The sequence below is a fragment of the Aaosphaeria arxii genome (assembly GCF_010015735.1).
Source record: "Aaosphaeria arxii CBS 175.79 unplaced genomic scaffold BU24scaffold_3, whole genome shotgun sequence".
In the NCBI taxonomy this organism is placed as follows: domain Eukaryota; kingdom Fungi; phylum Ascomycota; class Dothideomycetes; order Pleosporales; genus Aaosphaeria; species Aaosphaeria arxii.
In genome coordinates this window covers 408,386-426,778 of record NW_022983476.1, presented here as the reverse complement: position 1 = coordinate 426,778, position 18,393 = coordinate 408,386, and the positions used below count along the sequence as shown (strand labels likewise).

Sequence of the window (18,393 nt, the reverse complement as noted above, 5' to 3'; positions counted from 1 at the left end):
AGATGATCTTTGATCTAGGGAATTCATGGCTGTTGTGCTATAGTATTGTTGTTATTATGCTCCGTTGCTATAGTGAAGCACCTATTCTAAATACACAATGTTGAGCCTTCTTAATTTCATCCACCAAGCCGGATCCGCCAAGACAGCTATGAGCAACACCATAATCAGTGCGAACGCTTGAGGATCTTGAACTTCACTAACTTCATAAATAGTCGTCTTTGTGGCTCACTTCACCCCTCGGTCACTCTCTCACGCGCACTTGCCAGCATATCACAGCCTCTGCTTCGCACCTACCACGCTTCTTCAAAAGAACAGTCCGCCAAATTCTCCTCCAAATGCAGGCTGCTCCACCGGGATCAAGGTTTTACCGCTCGCACTGCTTCGTCTGCGGCGACAAGGGAAGCGATCTTCTACCACTCATTCGCCTCCCCTGCGGCTATCACGTTGTATGCCGAGATCCAGATTCACAATGCCTGGCGCACACGTTCCGAGTTGCCACGCATGACGAGGGCATGTTTCCTGCCAAATGTTGCAAGGAGATTCCTCTGATCGACGAATATCGCCCTCTCATGCCCGAGAAACTCTTTGCTAAGTACGAGAGCAGGGAAAGGGAATGGCGCGTTCCGCCAAAGTCGCGGACCTATTGTTCCAACGCGAAGTGTGCTGTCTTCATCCACCCGGACAAACAACATGACGTAGCGGGCCAGAAGATTGTACGCTGCGGAGACTGTAGCACCAGTACGTGTGTCAAGTGTCGCGTGAATCTCCACCATGGACGCGATTGCGGCAAACCTAACTGTGGCAGGTGCGCAAGCAAACTCACAGTCGCGATCAGGGCTCACGAGTGCAAGGTCTCCAAGGAGGAGCGCAAGTTCAAGGAGGAAATCAAGGCAGGAAACCTCCAAGAGTGCCCTTGGTGCGGCCGCAAGATTGAGCTCACGAAGGATTGCAACCGCATGTTCTGCCCCTGCAGGACGGTCTTCTGTTACATTTGTGGCAAGGAGTGGAAGGGTGTGCATGGATGCCCTACCCAGGGAAAGGCGATCTACGACAAGGACGGCTACAATCAGCGTGGTTATCACCGAGACACTGGACTTGACAGGAACGGAAACGAATACAGGAGCATGCGACATGGCCTTGACGACTTTGATGCATTTGATGAGGACGAAGTCATGGACGAAATAAATGGGCTTATGGAGGAGTAAGCGTTGTAGGCAAAGTCTCAATGATCGGTTGATTGACAGCAGTCAAGACTTCAAGCATGAACGTCAGAGACCGTTGAACAATGGAGGGTACGTACGACCCGAGTGTCAATTTCAACCATCTTGCTGACGCCTGGAAACCTTCATCCAAGTGTGTAATTCTAGTGCCTGATGATATCAGAAGGATGGATCATTTCAGGTTCAAAAATAGTACTCTGTAATAATAAATCAAAGGGAAGTTCGACTCAAGAAAATCTCAAGTTTGACAGTGAATAGGTAGTTCAGTCTTGTGGAGTAACAAGGAATAACCCTCCATGCTAGTTAAGGTCGACGTTTCTTCCAGACAGTACCTTACATCTGGTGAGGGAAGAAGAGCCCATGTACTTCCCATTGCAGGTAAAATAAGGGGGACTGAAGACGCAACGGTTCACCTGATCACGATGAATGACATTTCCGGCCTCAACCAAGAACCATACCCAAGAACCATACCTTCGGAACCCAACAAAAAGAACTCCTCGGCATATATAAACCAGAATTTCTCCTCAGAGCATCTGACAGACGGATTATCGAAACTTGCCGATATCACTACCATGCAGGCTCTACCATGGGACAAAACAAGTAAGCTTTTCCCAAGACAAGGTCTCCAATACAGACACTCTCCTTGGCGCCAATGTCATTTCCCTCTCGAAAGTTGAACGGAGCCTGCTCTCTATCTTCCATTAACGATGTCCGATATTCAGCGTCATTTATAGGTAGTGCTGCGTTCATGGAGACCAATACCACATTTTCTGGATACCACTCCAGTTTTTATTGAATTCTACCAAGTTTCCATCACCAGTACCACGGAACTAATGATATTGCACGGTGTAAACCTGGTCGAGTCGATATATTCCAACATTATTACCATGTCACAAATATTTTTGCGCTGCACATTTCCTTGGGTCAACAGGTTTGGGTATAAAAGCTGAGAATCGCCTTCATCTCTGAATCTACTCAACATTGGACATTACTCAGACAAAGGCATTTCAGCACCGGATGCCCATCATCATCATAAAGCTCATCGCTCAACGCCGATCGTACGTTATATCTTATAGCGATCTAGACATGTACGTATCGTACGTACATCTCATTGAGGAACTGACAGGCCATCAGGACATATCACGACAGAGACGTGGATAAGAGACCGACTATACAAACAGTACCTACCAGCAATTCTTTTGCCAATCTGTATCACGTCCCTATACACGAATGCCTGACACTGGCCAAGCCCTGGAGTGCTTCGTGTGCTACGACGCTGGCAGTGAAGAGATGCCTCTCATCCCTTTCGGCTGCAACCGCCATTACGTCTGCCAGGACCCACAGTCTATGTGTCTGAAGTTCATCTTCGAGTGTGCAACGAACAATGAGTCCCTGTGGCCTGTAAAATGTTGTGGCACATTCATAGAAATTGGCTACTTCAACGACTACGTTCCGAAGCTCTTGCCAATCTTGACGTGCCTGCGGTACCAGGCAAAAGGGCAGGAGTACCGTATGCATCCCAGAACCCGGGTGTACTGTGCGAACGAAGAATGCAGAAACTTCCTCCACCCCTACATCTACTGCTGCACCTTGGATGGAGTCCAATTCGCGCGCTGTATCGACTGTCTCGATCTCACCTGCACCACGTGCGGAAAGTCGCTCTACGACAGAGCATGCAGAATCGCCGGCTGCATGGAGTGCGAATTAAGACCGAATCCAGAGCACTCGGCGCACGCGTGCAATACGGAGAAGGACGAGTCGTTCCTGGCCTTCTGCAGGGAACACAACTTCAAGCAATGCGACAGATGCGGAAACATGGTCGAGCTCGCCGATGCCTGCAACCACATAACCTGCATATGCGACTATGAGTTCTGCTATATCTGCGGTAGACGCTGGCTAGGACTGCATGGATGCCCAAGATACGGCCAGCCAGTGTATGACGACGAGGGTTTCAACCAGGACGGCTTTCATCGTGACACGGGTCTAAACAGAGATGGTGCGGCTCGCTTTTGGGACGAATTGGAGCCAGAAGATGACGATGCCGTTGTCGAGGAGCCCCAGGAGGAAAGGGTTTTAGAGGCATATGACACCGGGCGTTTTCTTGGCAGATGGTTGGACGACGGTTACAATCTGGTATACATTGGCGGAGCGGATCGGTTGGGTGCTCGAGAAGAAGAAGATGGAGCCGATGAAGATGAAGAATGGGAGACCGAAGAGGAGGGGGACGACGAAAGCGAAGAGGATGATGATTCTGATGACGAAGATGATGAAGATTACGAGGACGAGGAAGAGGACGCAGAAGATGATACTAGGAACTGGCATGATCTCTTCGAGGATCGACCGATCCGGGAACTCAACCCTACAGTAACCGTTCTTAGAGAGAGACTTGCTCGATACGACTTAACGCATGAGCATCAGGAGTGGGATGATGCCTTGGAACAAGCACAATTCTCCGATCATGGTCGGATTCGCGAGGCTGAAATCCTATATTGGTCCGATTAAGGTCAGATTAACGAAGAGGAAATCCTATTTTCCTCCGAGTTGCCAAACAGTTCACTGGACGCTGCTATTTGAAATACATCTTAAGTTTGTCCCTTTTCCCAGATGTTTACGCGAATTGCAAAGTAGTAGATCGTAATGGCACTCTCGTGATTTTTCTTCCACTGTACTCTAGACCCCTGTAAGATGGAGAATGCACTCTAATTAAAGCCACGAAACGCAACTACAACACACCTTTTATGACGCCTCATGTCATGGATTCCGGACATTTCTTATGATTCATATGACTTGATAACATATCTATCGGTAGTAGACACGTAGTCGCCGAAGCTTGGGGATGTTGCAATAATGATGCTGTCGATATCCAGGAGGTTGGCGCTACGCCAAGAGCGCCGCAATGTTGTACAACCGACAGGTTCTATTCTGGCACCGATCTTCTTTCAATGTTTGTCCTTTCATGCTATCTGAAAACCGCCGAATCGACTGCAGAGTACTAGATATGATTACACACTTCCGTACGCACAGTCGAACCTGTGTGCTATGTTTCGGACATGTGGATGATGGCTGGTTTGGTATGTGATGATTTATTGATCGAACGGGAGAATGTCTACTAAGTTTGCAAGTAGTTCAAGAAGATTACTTGACACTTCTGCCTCCGAATAGCAGCTGTTCGAATACGGCTTGCAGAAAGTGCAAAGGGGCACCTCTAACATTCCTCGCTCACGATCTTTGCGTAGGCATCTTACAGATACTGCGAGGCACTCAGCCTTGCGAGGTACGTAGCAATGCCACAGCTATCGAAGACCTGCGGACACCAATTTGGGATATGGGAAGGGCACTGGCTCCAATTGCACCTGGGCCGCCTGTGATATGGAGCCAGACGGAGGTCTTACAGTCTTCCTTCTGCTCTGCGACCATTTCAAGAATCTTGCGTGCATGGCCACGTCATGATAAGGTCTGGGAGTTGCTAGACCGGCTTCGTGACCTGCCGCAGGAAATTCTCCAGATCATCATATCCAACGTTAAAGAGGACTGTGCTTTACGGACTCTTTTCATCCTTTTTGGAGACACTTTCAATATACTTGTGAATCTCGAGTCTGACCAGGATCGGGACTTCTCAGTGTCGAGTGAAGATGAAATCTTCGCGACTTCCATTCGCATTGGCAGCACGACATACCTCACTGGGTTGTTCGATGAAAAAGTCGAGGACTCGGTCTTGATGAAGCCAGCTACCCTTCGAGGTGGGTTCCTCGTCGTCTGGCTTAACACTATCGGAGTCACTCGCGTGGAGTTTCATTCGTCCCTTGATTCGCTCCCGGATTGGAAATCTGATCGAGAATGGTTGTATGCCATGGCCCTACCGCATAGGATACAAATACATTCAAAGGTACATTCATTGCAGATTGAGAAAGATGATTGATATACTGATGGCTCGTAGGGCGTGTTTCTCAAACAGATCACCGACAGTGCCGGAGGCCTGAACAGCATTCGCTGGAACTCTTCAAAAGCGCTTCTTTATCCAAGCCCCCAACTCCCGCGGCTACCCAGAAATTACAAAATATATCTTCAATACGTACCACTACACGACACAACAACAGGCATATCCTTTGCTTTCAGGACCACTCAACTTCTCGCAATCATAAGTCACGGGGGTGCAACAGACCGGGCTGAGGACTATTCAAAAGCTGATGAAGATGCGGCGTGGATATACTGTCCATTACGAAAACCAGACGAAAAGATCGTTGAACTATGGTCCGTTCAGAGTGAATCTCCAGGCGTTGCAAACATAGCATTCATTGTAAGAAACCAGGGTCCTGTATCACTGTCCTTCTAATGATTGTACTAGCTTCGAACTGACAAGAAGCTACTCTGGATCGGAGTTGCTTACGAAAAACACCCACGTGCCAAAGAGAGGGCACTTTTTGAACCATTGTCGCGGCGTCCACTCCATGGGCTCTATTACAATGTACGTGATGAAACTGGTGCAAGGCAGGTAGTTGGTGCTACCAGCGAAGGCGTTGATCAAGAAGGGGGCCTGCCAATATCTCAACCGGATTTTCCAGCTCGCCGTACCGAGGGACAAGTTGAGCCAGTTAGTGCTTGGACTGAAAACTGGCATTGGTTCTACTCAGAAGCTCCACTTTCGTCAGTTGAACGCGTTCGAACGTGCTCATGGAACGACGATTGCCAGGGTGTGCTTCTGCGATACAAGGACCACGACGAGATTTTGGGGCAATACAGACTAGACATGCTGGAGTCGGAGTGGATCGATAATCCCCAGTGGGTTGTTGTTCGAACTTACGCATGGGTCCAAGTTTACTTCTCACAATACTACCCTACGGATGTGGATGTGGCCCAAGGTGATTGTGTCTTTCCTATGTCTGGCTTCATGTGTTGGTGGTTCCGACTTGGGCAGAATCCTCGTATTTCTGTAGTCTCATAGTAAGACTGATATGGACGACAAACGTGTGTGAGCACGAAGCAGTTTTCTTTCATTTGAACTTCCAACTGTATCACGGAAAACCAGGAAAGAAAGCAATACCTACTACATTGGACTCAAGCCCTGAAGGAAGAACGAAGAAGCGCCTATTCAATTTGCCCCTTCTTATCAGTGATTATTTGGAGAACGTACTTTCCATACCTCCATAGTTGTTTCCTTGTCGAATTTGAACTAGAACTTGTCTCTTGCAAAGCTGTTTGCTCGTCTGTTCCAGTTGTCCCAAACATTCCTACAGATTTAGCTGTAATTTGCTTGGAGCGGTTTATCTCCAATTGAGACGCCAAGGTAAGTATCTAGATTAGAACAGTGGCTTCTCGCGTTACATTTATTAGGAGTATATACGATGATTCCACCGCTCTTATTATTTGATTTGTAATCCTGAAGATGCTCTGCCCATATTTAACCAACTCTAGCCAGGACTAGCCCGTGCACTATAGTCAAACAACCACTTTAAGAACTGACATCATTCATCACATTCGACGGCCATTGCGAATATCCAACCTTGAAAAAGTATCTTTTGGAATCAAACCATTTTCTTTTAGATTCCCAGCAAGAAAATGTCTTATAGCAGAATCGGCGTTGTCACCGGTGCCAACAAAGTAAGCAACCCCCCGCCATATCATCATCTCAACATCTAACCCATTGCAGGGTATCGGGTATGCAATAGGTATATAATATCTTTACCATAACAATGAACGATACTGTTAACACCATATCCAAACAGTCCGCCAACTTGCCCTCCAATACCCAACCTCGCCCACCAACGCCGGACCCCTACTAATCTACCTTACGTCCCGTGACCAATCTCGCGGCGAAGCCGCCCTACAAAGCCTCCAGCAGGACTCCCAGCTCAAGGAAGCAAAGGCATTGGCGTCTGACGGCGGAGTCGCGGAGATAAAGTATCATGCCCTCGATATTACCGAGGAGGACAGTGTGGGGAAGTTCGTTAAGCATCTGAGGGAAAAGCACGAGGGCGGGATTGATTTTGTGATTAATAATGCGGGGATTGCGTTGAACGGATTTGGTATGTTGAGATTTCCTGTTTCAATGATTAAAAAATCATTGTGAGGCGGAGAATGGGGATTTAGATGTGTTTCAAATGACCTTGCTAACGAGAGTCCAGACATCGACGTCGTGAAGAAGACGCTCGGCTGCAACTACTACAACACTCTCAGCGCATGCCACGCCTTCCTCCCCCTCCTAAAACCCCACGGCCGCATTGTCAACGTCGCCAGCACCGGCGGAAAACTCAACATCTTCTCGCCCACCATACGCAACCGCTTCCTCGCCTCAAAGACAGAATCCGACGTCGACGCACTCATGCAAGAGTTCACCGCAGCCGTGGAGGCAGGAACGCAGTCTGAAGCAGGATTCCCTAGCGCCGCGTATGCGACGTCGAAGGCGGGACTGATCGCGGGTACGCGTGCGCTCGCGAGGACGGAGAAGGAGAAGGGAGGAACGGTGTTGATCAATTCTTGCTGTCCGGGGTATGTGGCCACGGATATGTCGAAGCATAATGGGACGTTGACGCCGGATCAGGGGGCGCAGACGCCAGTTATGCTGGCGTTGAAGGATATTAATGGGGAGACGGGGGAGTTCTGGAAGGATCTCAAGCATGAGGAGTGGTAGATGTTGATATGGTATCTTGTACGATAAGATGTTATTAGGAGACAACGAGGGGGAAAGTCCATGTTTTGGGCTATTGCGGCAGTCTATAATGTAGAAGAAAATAGCAACTGGACTCCAAGTCTACAGTATATAAGGGAGAGCGGCCTCCCTTGAGAACATGGCATGGAGGTGCAGCGAGAAAGAACGTTGTATTTTTCCCCGCGTGGATCCTTAAATCCGACGACATGCCGCTGAGTTTCAGGGTGTCTCGAAGAAGCACGTTCAATAAGATATTACAATCTAGTTGGTCTTCTTGTTCGAGCCTCCCACCGTGCCTTTCAACTTCCACAGACTGAACTTCGCAGTGAAATACATGTCCATGACCGCGCGAGGAAGGAAGAACCACACACCCCACACAATCCAGCTCATCTTGCCCTCCCAAATCGTCCTCTGCTTTCCGTACCAGTGATCCCCAGCGATCACCTGTTTCACGCAGCTCCTTGCATATGTCTGCGTATCCATGCCCAATTGCTGGCTGAACGTCAACCGCCTCTCGTAGTCGTCCTTGATAGGCAGGGAATACGAGTCCGCTGGGAGCTCTCTATGCACCCTCGCGATATTGCTGGTGACGCCTCCAGTAATGACATTCACGACGCGGACGCCCAGGGGCGCAAGCTCGACACGCAGAGTATCCGAGAAAGCGTGCAGCGCTGCTTTCGAAGCGCTGTACGCGGACGCCCATACGTACGGCAAGATTCCCGCGAGACTACCGGTCTGCACGATCGTTCCCTTTGCTTCGATCAGAAGAGGGACGAAGGCTTTCGTCATGGCCATCACGCTGTATACGTTTGCTTCGAACAGGTCGCGCACCTCGTCGATGTCGAGGTCCGTCGCCGGGACTGTGTAGTTTCGGCCGGCATTATTGTACAGGATGTCGAGGCGGTTGTTGGTGATCCGCGTCACCTCGTCTTTCAGGGCATTGATGCTTTGCTGAGAGGTTACTTCGAGCGGGAGATAGGTGATCTCGGGATGTGGTGCGGATGGGTATTTGGAGGGGTCGCGCACGGTGGCGAGGACGTGATAGCCTGGTAAGGTCCTCTCATCAGTATTTCGGCGCAATGGTTTGCAAGCCACCTTCATTTAAGCATCTCACTCGCAGGAAATCGTACATACCTTTAGCAGCGAACTCGAGAGCTAAGTAATGGCCAATGCCGCCAGGCGTGCAGCTGTTACGACGTAGAGGGTTAGTCGAAGGATGTCCGGCAAGCAGCAAGATGTTGGGTGGGGGAATAGCCGAATGCCATACGAAAATTGTTGTAGGATTTGCCTCTTTCGATGAACTTACCCAGTCACCAATGCATATTTCTTCTGTGTAGAGGCCATGGCTATCTGGTTAAAATATTGAGTCGTCTGAATGATAATTGAGATGGGATGAGATTGTTGAGAAGGCCCTTTCAACAATAAGAACAACAAGGCCTCGGGAACAGTCGTCGTCAGGTGAATGATCTCGGAGTTGAGGGAATCTAAACAGTCAATCAATTACTGTGTAGGAAGATCAATTACGCCTGACAACGCGCGGTCCATGGATTTGCTGAGTGAGCGACTGCGATTTGGCATGTGGTACAATACGAAGTCGATCATCGATGAAACTCAGAGCTTGAGCACAGACCTGGTCTAATCAAGTACCTAGGCAGTCAAATATCAGCTATCTAAAACCTACTCGCAACTACATACACAATTGAAGTCATATATACGATATGGCACTCCTAGTGTTGTTGTGAACTGATATGAGAAAGCATTGGATCTTTTCGGATAGCGCACGCATATACGAAGGTGCTAAGATGAAAGGATACAAACAACCCCTCAGCTCAACCCTGACGTAATAGGACGAACCACGACGAAGACAGCATTAACTATTCAGAAAATGGATGAACTACTTGACCCCTCAAAGCCACATCGGATCGTTCTCGGAGCTTTCTCAGCTCTTCCTGATATCTTGTGTCGTGCCTCAAATATCCTCCTCAGCTCTACCTAATGTCATGATCAAACGGAGACCTTCAAAACTTCACAACTCGCCCTAAAAGTACTGCAATAAGCATCCCATTTGCATCATGGCATCATCGTGGATGAAAGACCACATGCCGGGGTTTCTGCTGCCGGCAATGCTACTTACCCTCTCGTTGTACCGTACGCTTTAGCATCATATCGAACGTCAGTGTAGACCACTCACTCTACTTCAGATTTATTCATGACAATCTTGGAAGTCTCTTTTGTCCAGCTACAGCCATGGAAGCTCCTCAATGTGACAGACCTACGCTTCAAAGGCTTCGCCCGACTATGGTCGCACTGCGGTAAACCCATCCCATGCACCGCCCATCCCTTTCTACAGCATCCCACGTGATACACCCCTTAGAGACAAACGAACAAGAAAACAGAGCCCACAATAACACACACTCCTAAACAGGCGAAGAACTATCCACCGAAATGCCAGGCCCCATAACCAAACTACTCAGCACCTGCTCAGGCCTCGTCCTAGACATCGGCCCAGGCAGCGGTGAGCAACTTCGACACTTCACGCCCTCCCGCATCACGGCTGCGTACGGCGCCGAGCCGGCCGCCGACCTGCACCCCAAGCTCATCTCCACCGCGGAGAAGGTCGGGTTCGCAGGCGGTAAGTATCATGCGCTTTTGTGCGGCGCGGAACCGGAATCGCTCATCCCCGCGTTACACAAGAACGGGTTGCTTGCGACGGCCAAGAGCGGGACGGGAGGAGGAGCGGCGGGGAACAGCGCCGCCGGGAGCGAGGTCTTTGATGAGATATGCAGCGTCCGGGTGCTCTGCGGCGTGCCGCGTCCGCGGGAGACGGTGAAGGGTTTGTATGAGCTGTTGAAGCCAGGGGGGAGGCTGGTCGTGTGCGAGCATGTGGTGAATCAGAGGAGTGCGTTTGCGAGGGGGATGCAGATGCTGTATATGCTGCTTGGGTGGTCGTTCTTCATGGGCGGGTGCGAGTTGCAGAGGGATACGGAGAGGTTTCTCAGAGAGGCTGGGGAGTGGGAGAGGGTGGAGATTGAACAGGTGGGGTCTATGGATACGATTCCGTACATTGTTGGGGAGTTGTTCAAAAAGGAAAGGTGATACAGTAATGCTTGGTTGATCAGTACACTTGGTCACAAATTGTACGGTGGGTTTGCTTAGTCCTTCAGTTGTTGAATGTTCTACGGAGTACTGCGCAGGAAATGAAGATGGACCAGCGGGGTATGACGATTGCAATTTGTAAACAGAAAAGTTCAAACATGCCAGAGAAAAGGAAAAGGCAATTGTGTTGAATTGCAAAGTTGTGGTGGCGGAAGACTTGCTTCAGCCCAGGACCAAAAAAAGGAGGATTAGGGCATCGCTGATAATGAAAAGCCCCATGAAGAACATGTAGAAAAACACACCTGAGCGAAAATCGCTCCCGGTGTTACAAATTCACCCAAAGTGAGAGAACATCTCGATGTACAGTAAAGTATTGTATCGAATTCATTTCCAAGTCCATCTGAAGCAGCATACCGCACGTGCGGCCCAGAGGATGTCGTAGTTGAGTGTATCACCGCACAGTTGTTGAATTGCAAGCGCCTACGATTGCAACGTCCAACAGACGCTATTAATCCGTCATACTCTCGCAAGGTAGCATTCTGTCACTCCAATACAACGATTCCGTCCCACTGGTAATCTCCTTTTCCATAAACCTTTTTGCCGATGCATGTTTTCGCAGTTATGTTGGACAATGTATAGCGTTGGTAGTGTTGGTATTTATGGTACAGATGTTCGTCTCACGTCCCAGTTGGCATGGGAATGATGACCACGGCACCCGAAAGAGCTGCTGCTGTCTCCTTTGGCTTTGGGTCGGACATTGTTGTGCCAATTGTGTGCGGTGGAGCTTTTCTTCCTTTGGTCTGTTTGTATCGACCCCTGTGGTGAGGTTTGGTCGGGAGATATTCTGATTCTGGCGTCGTGCCTGGCTTTCTTCCGGTGATGGATTGATTTCTCGAGTGTCAAAATTCGCTTCTGAGACAGATATTCTCAAAGGTGGAGGCCTGATGTCGATAAGGTGTTCAGATCTCGGTGCTGTACCATTCTACCCTTATATATATGTCTGAACGAGACCACATCGAGAAAAGGGTCCAGCATAGTGCGGTAGGTATTCTAAGCGCCACTATAAAAAAGGTCGCATCGTATATCGCTAGGGACCGCTCTTCTCTCCTGCTTTTGCCTCAGTCTCGGCGATCTTCCCACGCCTTGAGTTTCTACCCGAATTGGGTAGGAAGCTGCGAGATTCACCGGTCCACCTTGGCGATCTATCGCTTAAGAGGAAATGAAAGTGTGGCTGGAATTTTCCTAGCAAGGGTTGGTCTCATCGCATCTCGACACTATGTATGCGCTTAGGGTTTGGATGTTTCTCGACTCTTTTCGGTGGTGGCTAAATGGCGGTTCGCCTCTGGAACATAATTAGCTTGTGGACTCGCGAGGCGAGATGGGATCGATCCTTGATAGAATATGATGGTGCATGCGAGTGGTATGAAAACCGAGAGACGAATGACATGAATTAAGCTGATGTTAGATGCAATTCTGACCATTGAGGTTAGAGCTTCGTGCGTGTACACAGTAAACACAGATCAGCCGTGCGCTTAGGACGCATCATGCGCCAGATCCATGTAGGACAATAAGGGAGTACCTGCTCAATGTCAACGACGATTTGAATCAATAAAAAGGCGCCATTGTGGGAGGGGGGATTCAATTTAAAAGACGATTTTACTTATAGTAATTGAGATGAGGGGACAACGCCACCAGTGAGACTACAGAAGGGAAAACCAAATCGAGAGGACGAAAATGAAAGACCGCTTTTGAGTAAGAAACCATGCAGAGCCCTGTGATGCTGGTCGCTTCCAGCATATATGGGCATCGTGCACTTTTCCAAAACAGGAAAAATAAGTGCATGCCAGACAAGGCTAAAGTTAGCCGATCTGTGTGCTTGGATGTGATGAGACGAATTAAAAAATGGTATAGAGAAGGAAACATGGAGATCTGCGAGACCATAAATGTTGTGAAATCCCGTCGTTCTATCGCCGTCGCCATGCAGGTGCCAAATAATCAATTTTTCTTCTCTGGAGTACCAACGTCAATCATGAAACCCATGACCATGGACGATGTCGCCATTGGACCAAACAAACCCAAATGCAAGGCGAAAGGGCAGAACCATATACAGTCGAACGGGGGAGGGCAAAAAGGATTACTCGCGAGTGGACCACGAACGCCCTACGCTCGAAGTCGCCCGTGGCTATTATGATGATTACTTGAATGCTGTTCAAGCTCGTTTAGGTAAGTCTTTCTGAAAGATATGCGGGTCAGGGTTGCTTTCAAAGAGCCTGGACTGGCTTGGGGTCGTAATATTCATAGAGTTTCTGGCCCTTTTCGCCATTCAATCCAGGCGCCTGAAATGTGGAAACGCCGGTCTCCTGATCATACGTTCGGTACGTAGATGCCAGTCGCTTACCGCCACCTCCTGGTAGATCTACCACGAATTGAGGCATTGCAAACCCAGCAATGGTCCCGCGAAGTTGTTGCTCAATATCAAGCAGAACACCGAGAGGGGTGCGGAGGTCCTCTATACCACGGACCATATCGCACTGATAGACATAGTACTGTACAACATTAGTAAGTGTTACAGATTCCTTGCACATCCTTGTTGCATGAACGTATTCTTCTCGCTGAAGAGTATCAAGGTCAAATCACTTACAGGCCAGATATTGAGATCGGAGAGTTCTCGAATCAGTCTTCCCATAGTCTCTGGGCTATCGTTGACTCCCTTGAGTAGAACAGTCTGGTTCCGCACCACTACATTGTTTTCGAAGAGACGCCGAGCAGCAGCTTTAGTGATCCAGCTGATCTCATCAGGATGATCGAAATGGGTATGGAGGCAAACATGCTTGCCTAGACGTCTTCCCTCATTGCTGATGTCAATCAAAGTTTGTGTCCAGTCATCGTGCGGATCAATGATTCTGTTGGGAAGAACGGCAAGCCCCTTGGAAGCCAAGCGCACGCGTCGAATATGTCCAATAGAAAGTAGCCTATACCGTCAGTACTGCCACAATATTTTATGGTATGAAAGCTTTACCGATAAGCTATCTCCCTTAGGAGGTGGGGCTCAAGTTGATACGTATCCCCCCCAGAAACCACGACATCGGTGATTTGAGGCGTTTTCTCAAGGTGCTGGTAGATGACGTCCCACCGCCTGCGACTGGGTTTCTGTCGCTTTTTTTCTACTGTACTGGTGTCATCTCCAACAGCGTAAGATCTGGTGCAGAAGCGGCAATATGTCGGACAGATCGAGGTCGCTACAAGATAGTCAATAGCTAGTCCGCGCGATGATGCATGGAGACATACCAAGCATCAGAGCTTTATCTGGATATCGATGGACGAGTCCAGGCACAGCTGTACGACGGGTCAGCATGTATCATGTGATCGTAACTAAATCCAACACTCACGAGAATCTGACTCTTCATGCAAAGAATCAAGAGTAAGCTTTTCATGATCATCGACGAAGCATGAATTGAGAGGAATGAATTGGCGCCTGATAGGATCATCAATTGCATTTTTCCAATTGACTCTACTAAGAGTATATGGCGTTAATCGAATTGCCATTGGGGCATTCTCGAGGCCTAGCATTGCGTCCTTGATGAACTTTTCTCTGGTCACAATTTCGCTTAGACGAGGGTCCTTTGACGGTGTAAGAACTTCTGGGAGGGCTTGTTTAAGGAACGTTTCCAGCTTGTCCTTATTTCCAATTGTGTTTCTGACCTGGCGAGTGGCACGTCAGAGACTGGATCTATTCAGGATACTGAAGCTTCAACTTACCTGCCAGCGATAGCTCATGAATTCAGCATTGCTGACATCCTTCCATTGCGGCACAGCACGCCAGAAAGGATCGCCCGTTGCAGAATCTGCAGCGCTAGCAAGCTGTCGGCATTGATAACGTGCAGTATGAACATGTGAGTTAATGAAAAAAGATGGGGTTGGCCTGGAACAGGCGACCGCTGGCAGTCTTGTGCCAAGCGCTCTTAACCTGTACATGACTTTCAATGGTTCCCTTTATGGACAGAGTCGAAGAGAGATTGGAAGGTCAGATCAGTGAGTGAACAAAGGAGGGTGTCGACCTGCCTTATACAGGCGCCATGGGGTCTGCAAGTACAGGGTTGGGTGTCGCAACCTATTCCCCAACATGAAGCTATCCCGGGAGCCGGGAGAGCTCTTAGGCACAAGAGCGCTTAAGATCCACATGGCCAGCTAACAACTGTTACACGAAACTTCCACGGGTTCAAAAGTTTTTCTTCATGTTGCTTGTTTTGCTGGGAATCATGGGATTATGAAGTTTCATTACTCCGTACATGAAAATGGAATAATCAAGGAAGTGTTGGAAGCTCTTGTGGACACTTCCCTAGCACACTCCGTTTGGAGTAGAATGGGGATTCGTACAATGAAATTGATGCATTAGATGGATGGAAACTCAAGAAGTTGGATTCAATGAAGGCCGAGTGCTAGCGGAACAACAAGAACTGATAGAGATAGTATCGGCCTGCTGCGTCGCATGCGAGTCGTACCAATCCAGTCTATTGGTTTTCCAACGGGACTTGGTACGGGAATAGGTTAGACAAACGTTGCATCGTGAAGATCTGTGGTTGTTGACGATCTAGTCACTAGACAATAGCTGGATGCACATAGAGACCAACCATGGTACTGAACCGGTAACAGGACAATTCTGGGTCTTGAGGAATGGACGCTAGGTACCGTGTATGATAGGTAGGCATGGTCTAACCTTTCACTTGATATCGGAGAAGGATGGTGTCCTGCACGAAAGCAATAGGACTAATGAATAGAGCAAGATGACGGTTAGAGAACGAAAGGCCAGGGCAAACGGCGCTACTGTCTACACTACCAATGAGATGGCAGAGTAGCAGTTGGTATCGGTGTGATGTTTTCTTAAACCTGCAACGCTCATCATCAATGGTGGGAGTTGGACGTGCCGTGGCGAAAAGAAAAACGTCCAGATATCGCGAGGACAGTGGTGTGTACTGTGTAGCGTATCACTTGACAGGGAACAGTACTTGGTACTCGGCCATCTCTCTCCTGGAAACACTCTCTAACTGAACGAAGTTAGCATATTTGTAAGACAGGTCTACGAATGAGGTGCTGAAAATGCAATCATATGCAGCCTCTTCGACCGCTGTCTGCACAGTTGCATGCATATAGTAGGGAGCTTCCGTTGAAGCAATGCGGAATACTCCGTAGATGCGCACGATACGAAGAAAACGACAAGACAGAATATCGCACAGGCTTGACGACGAAATGCTCACATCCAGAACGGTGCTCTATACTCCGTCGAGGTACTGCATACAATGGAAGCACAAAGTTCGGGTGTACAAGGTCGGGAGTACTGGTCTGACGGAGTTGTGGATGTTCCGAGACGACCAGGATGAACAAATGGGATGTGCTTTTGGGCGGCGCTAGTAGACGCTAAGACCTCTTGCCAAGCCGACTAAGTCGACGTCACATCTTCTCTATGTGACACGGCACTTCTGCGAATTGAACCATCGTCACCGAATTCCACTACGACTATACGTCTCTCAACGCCTTCACGCCTCCACGTCTCCACGCATTCACCGCGTAATTATGGCAGAAGCAGAATCCCCAGCTGGAGAGTCGCCCGCCCAAGAGAAGGCACGTCTTCGACGAGAACGGAGGAACGCAAAGCTCCAGACGGGGGGTGCTGCTCGACTCCAAGCGATCACCTCTGTCCAGGGAGGTTCGCACCGTGACGTGGAGAAGGACGTACCTGGTATGATCATCCCCTTTTGATTGATATTGTTGGGATATGGACATGTCATCCTGGAAAACTCACTATCACTTATTTGATTTGACCTAACTCTCGCGATAGTCAGGCCTACTTCCAGCATTGGGAATAATGCTACGCCTACTGCCTCAGGAACCGCTACGCCAGACCCTGATGTGATTGATATATCGTCACATCACTACACGCCTGCAAGCCAGCCACGTCTTCCCTCACCGTTCGCTTTCGACGGGAACTCGCCCCGTCCCGCTCGCTTCGACCCAGCGGGAACAGATGGCCAGGACCCATCCCAAGATCCAATGTTTGCCATGCTTCAGCAGATGATGGCCGGCGGTCCAGGTGGACCAGGCCAGAATCAAGGTCAACCTGGTGCAGCCCCAGACTTGCCGCCTGGCCTCGCCAACATGTTCCAAGCCATGCAAGGCGGTGCACCCGCAGAGCCCTCCCCCAGTCAATCATCTGCTTGGATATGGCGATTGGTTCACTCCGTACTTTCTCTTGTCCTCGCCATCTACATGGTCATCCAGACGCCTTTCAACGGCTCCAAGCTAGCCCGCACATCGCCAGTAGCGGATGACGATTGGACGCTAGACCAGTCGACCGCGGACGCTTTCAAGCACTTCTTCTACCTCTTCGCCACTTTTGAGGTTGTACTGCAATCCAGCCGATATTTTATTGAGAAAGGACAGTTGCAGGGTAGTGGTGTGCTTTCTAGCATAAGTCAGTTTCTACCGGAGCCGTACTCCGGCTACGTCAGGATTGTCGGAAGGTACAGTGTCATCTACTCTACGGTCGTGAGCGATGCTATGGTTGTCCTATTCGTTCTAGGCGCAACGAGCTGGTACAAGGGTACTGCTCCGTCTTGAAGCGTGGCTTGGTGTAGTTTGTACAGCGCGATCTGATAAAGCTTCGTCAGCTTGCAACGGCTTCGTCGAATGTTACTTGGAGATCTCATTTGCCCCACAACATATGGATCCACATTTCACACTACAGGTCGGAATATGCGGTGGGCGGTCCAAGGACATGAAACTGGATGCCCCTTACCGTGGATCAGTGACCGCCTAATGCAACATTCTCTAGAAGCGTGCAAGCCAACCAGGCGAATGCGGCTCTTCGTTTATCGCTCCCTGGGTCAACGGAGCTTAGCGGTGGGGCGCATGAGGGACCATGCCGTGTAACAATCCAACTACCAAGATCCCTGCCACGTCTGGCAGACCGACTATCCATCTTGAGCGCCGCTTTCCACGCAATGATAGATGTCAGGTAAATACTGTCGATTACTCCACCCAATCTGTCTTTGGAATGGTGTAGCATAGTGCCACGCATGTAAGCCTTGTTACGCACCCAAGTGTTTGCTCTTTGGACTTGAATAGGAGATATGCCCCATTGCAGAATGATTTACGGAGCAATACTCCGTGTCTGCATGATCAACGAAGTTTTCGAATGTTATAGACTCGGCTTTTCCTACAAGCCGGCTATCCTACTTCCGCAAATGCCGTCCCAGCTGCGTGAAATTATTGGCAATGGTCATCAATTCATCTATGCTGACTACTTTCGGTGAACTTTGAGTAATTGCTTTTGTGTCGCATTTTTTTTCTACCAAGTGGAAAAGGAAAGATCGACTTCGGATCGACCCCTATTCAATCCATGATCATTCATTCTCGACGGTTCAGGCATTGATA

The 18,393-nt window shown here is 49.2% G+C and overlaps 8 protein-coding genes across 8 annotated transcripts; 6 read left to right on the top strand and 2 right to left on the bottom strand.

Moving 5' to 3' along the window:
- Positions 1-335: 335 nt before the first annotated feature.
- BU24DRAFT_478004 (uncharacterized protein) lies at positions 336-1,244 on the top strand (the record flags this gene model as incomplete). The annotated part of the gene is made up of 1 exon (XM_033533017.1): positions 336-1,244. The coding sequence occupies one exon, from the start codon at positions 336-338 to the stop codon at positions 1,203-1,205; it is 870 nt and encodes a 289-aa protein (XP_033385318.1). The 3' UTR covers positions 1,206-1,244.
- Positions 1,245-2,270: 1,026 nt separating this feature from the next.
- Positions 2,271-4,036, top strand: BU24DRAFT_420021 (uncharacterized protein). Its single transcript, XM_033527369.1, has 2 exons — positions 2,271-2,339; positions 2,409-4,036. The coding sequence occupies exon 2, from the start codon at positions 2,451-2,453 to the stop codon at positions 3,720-3,722; it is 1,272 nt and encodes a 423-aa protein (XP_033385317.1). The 5' UTR covers positions 2,271-2,339; positions 2,409-2,450; the 3' UTR covers positions 3,723-4,036.
- On the top strand, positions 3,957-6,389 carry BU24DRAFT_420020 (uncharacterized protein). The gene is made up of 4 exons (XM_033527368.1): positions 3,957-4,291; positions 4,346-5,106; positions 5,158-5,517; positions 5,566-6,389. Exons 1-4 carry the CDS (start codon positions 4,117-4,119, stop codon positions 6,160-6,162), a joined length of 1,893 nt encoding a protein of 630 aa, XP_033385316.1. The 5' UTR covers positions 3,957-4,116; the 3' UTR covers positions 6,163-6,389.
- Positions 6,390-6,665: 276 nt separating this feature from the next.
- On the top strand, positions 6,666-8,129 carry BU24DRAFT_387871 (carbonyl reductase). The gene is made up of 4 exons (XM_033524986.1): positions 6,666-6,818; positions 6,868-6,886; positions 6,944-7,243; positions 7,343-8,129. The coding sequence occupies exons 1-4, from the start codon at positions 6,777-6,779 to the stop codon at positions 7,846-7,848; spliced, it is 867 nt and encodes a 288-aa protein (XP_033385315.1). The 5' UTR covers positions 6,666-6,776; the 3' UTR covers positions 7,849-8,129.
- On the bottom strand, positions 7,851-9,599 carry BU24DRAFT_420018 (NAD(P)-binding protein). The gene is made up of 3 exons (XM_033527367.1): positions 9,173-9,599; positions 9,001-9,053; positions 7,851-8,912 (listed from the first exon to the last, which is right to left on the bottom strand). The coding sequence occupies exons 1-3, from the start codon at positions 9,208-9,210 to the stop codon at positions 8,128-8,130; spliced, it is 876 nt and encodes a 291-aa protein (XP_033385314.1). The 5' UTR covers positions 9,211-9,599; the 3' UTR covers positions 7,851-8,127.
- A 532-nt stretch (positions 9,600-10,131) lies between these two features.
- BU24DRAFT_420017 (uncharacterized protein) lies at positions 10,132-11,290 on the top strand. Its single transcript, XM_033527366.1, has one exon. It carries the CDS (start codon positions 10,312-10,314, stop codon positions 10,960-10,962), a length of 651 nt encoding a protein of 216 aa, XP_033385313.1. The 5' UTR covers positions 10,132-10,311; the 3' UTR covers positions 10,963-11,290.
- A 1,933-nt stretch (positions 11,291-13,223) lies between these two features.
- BU24DRAFT_440129 (kama family protein) lies at positions 13,224-15,177 on the bottom strand (the record flags this gene model as incomplete). The annotated part of the gene is made up of 6 exons (XM_033530353.1): positions 14,722-15,177; positions 14,352-14,664; positions 14,251-14,298; positions 13,982-14,201; positions 13,604-13,934; positions 13,224-13,508 (listed from the first exon to the last, which is right to left on the bottom strand). The coding sequence occupies exons 1-6, from the start codon at positions 14,935-14,937 to the stop codon at positions 13,224-13,226; spliced, it is 1,413 nt and encodes a 470-aa protein (XP_033385312.1). The 5' UTR covers positions 14,938-15,177.
- Positions 15,178-16,557: 1,380 nt separating this feature from the next.
- On the top strand, positions 16,558-17,568 carry BU24DRAFT_332506 (uncharacterized protein; the record flags this gene model as incomplete). Its single annotated transcript, XM_033523044.1, has 2 exons — positions 16,558-16,699; positions 16,799-17,568. Coding segments are annotated over 2 exons (912 nt in total), but the record flags the coding sequence as incomplete, so codon positions are not given.
- Between the last annotated feature and the right edge of the window lie 825 nt (positions 17,569-18,393).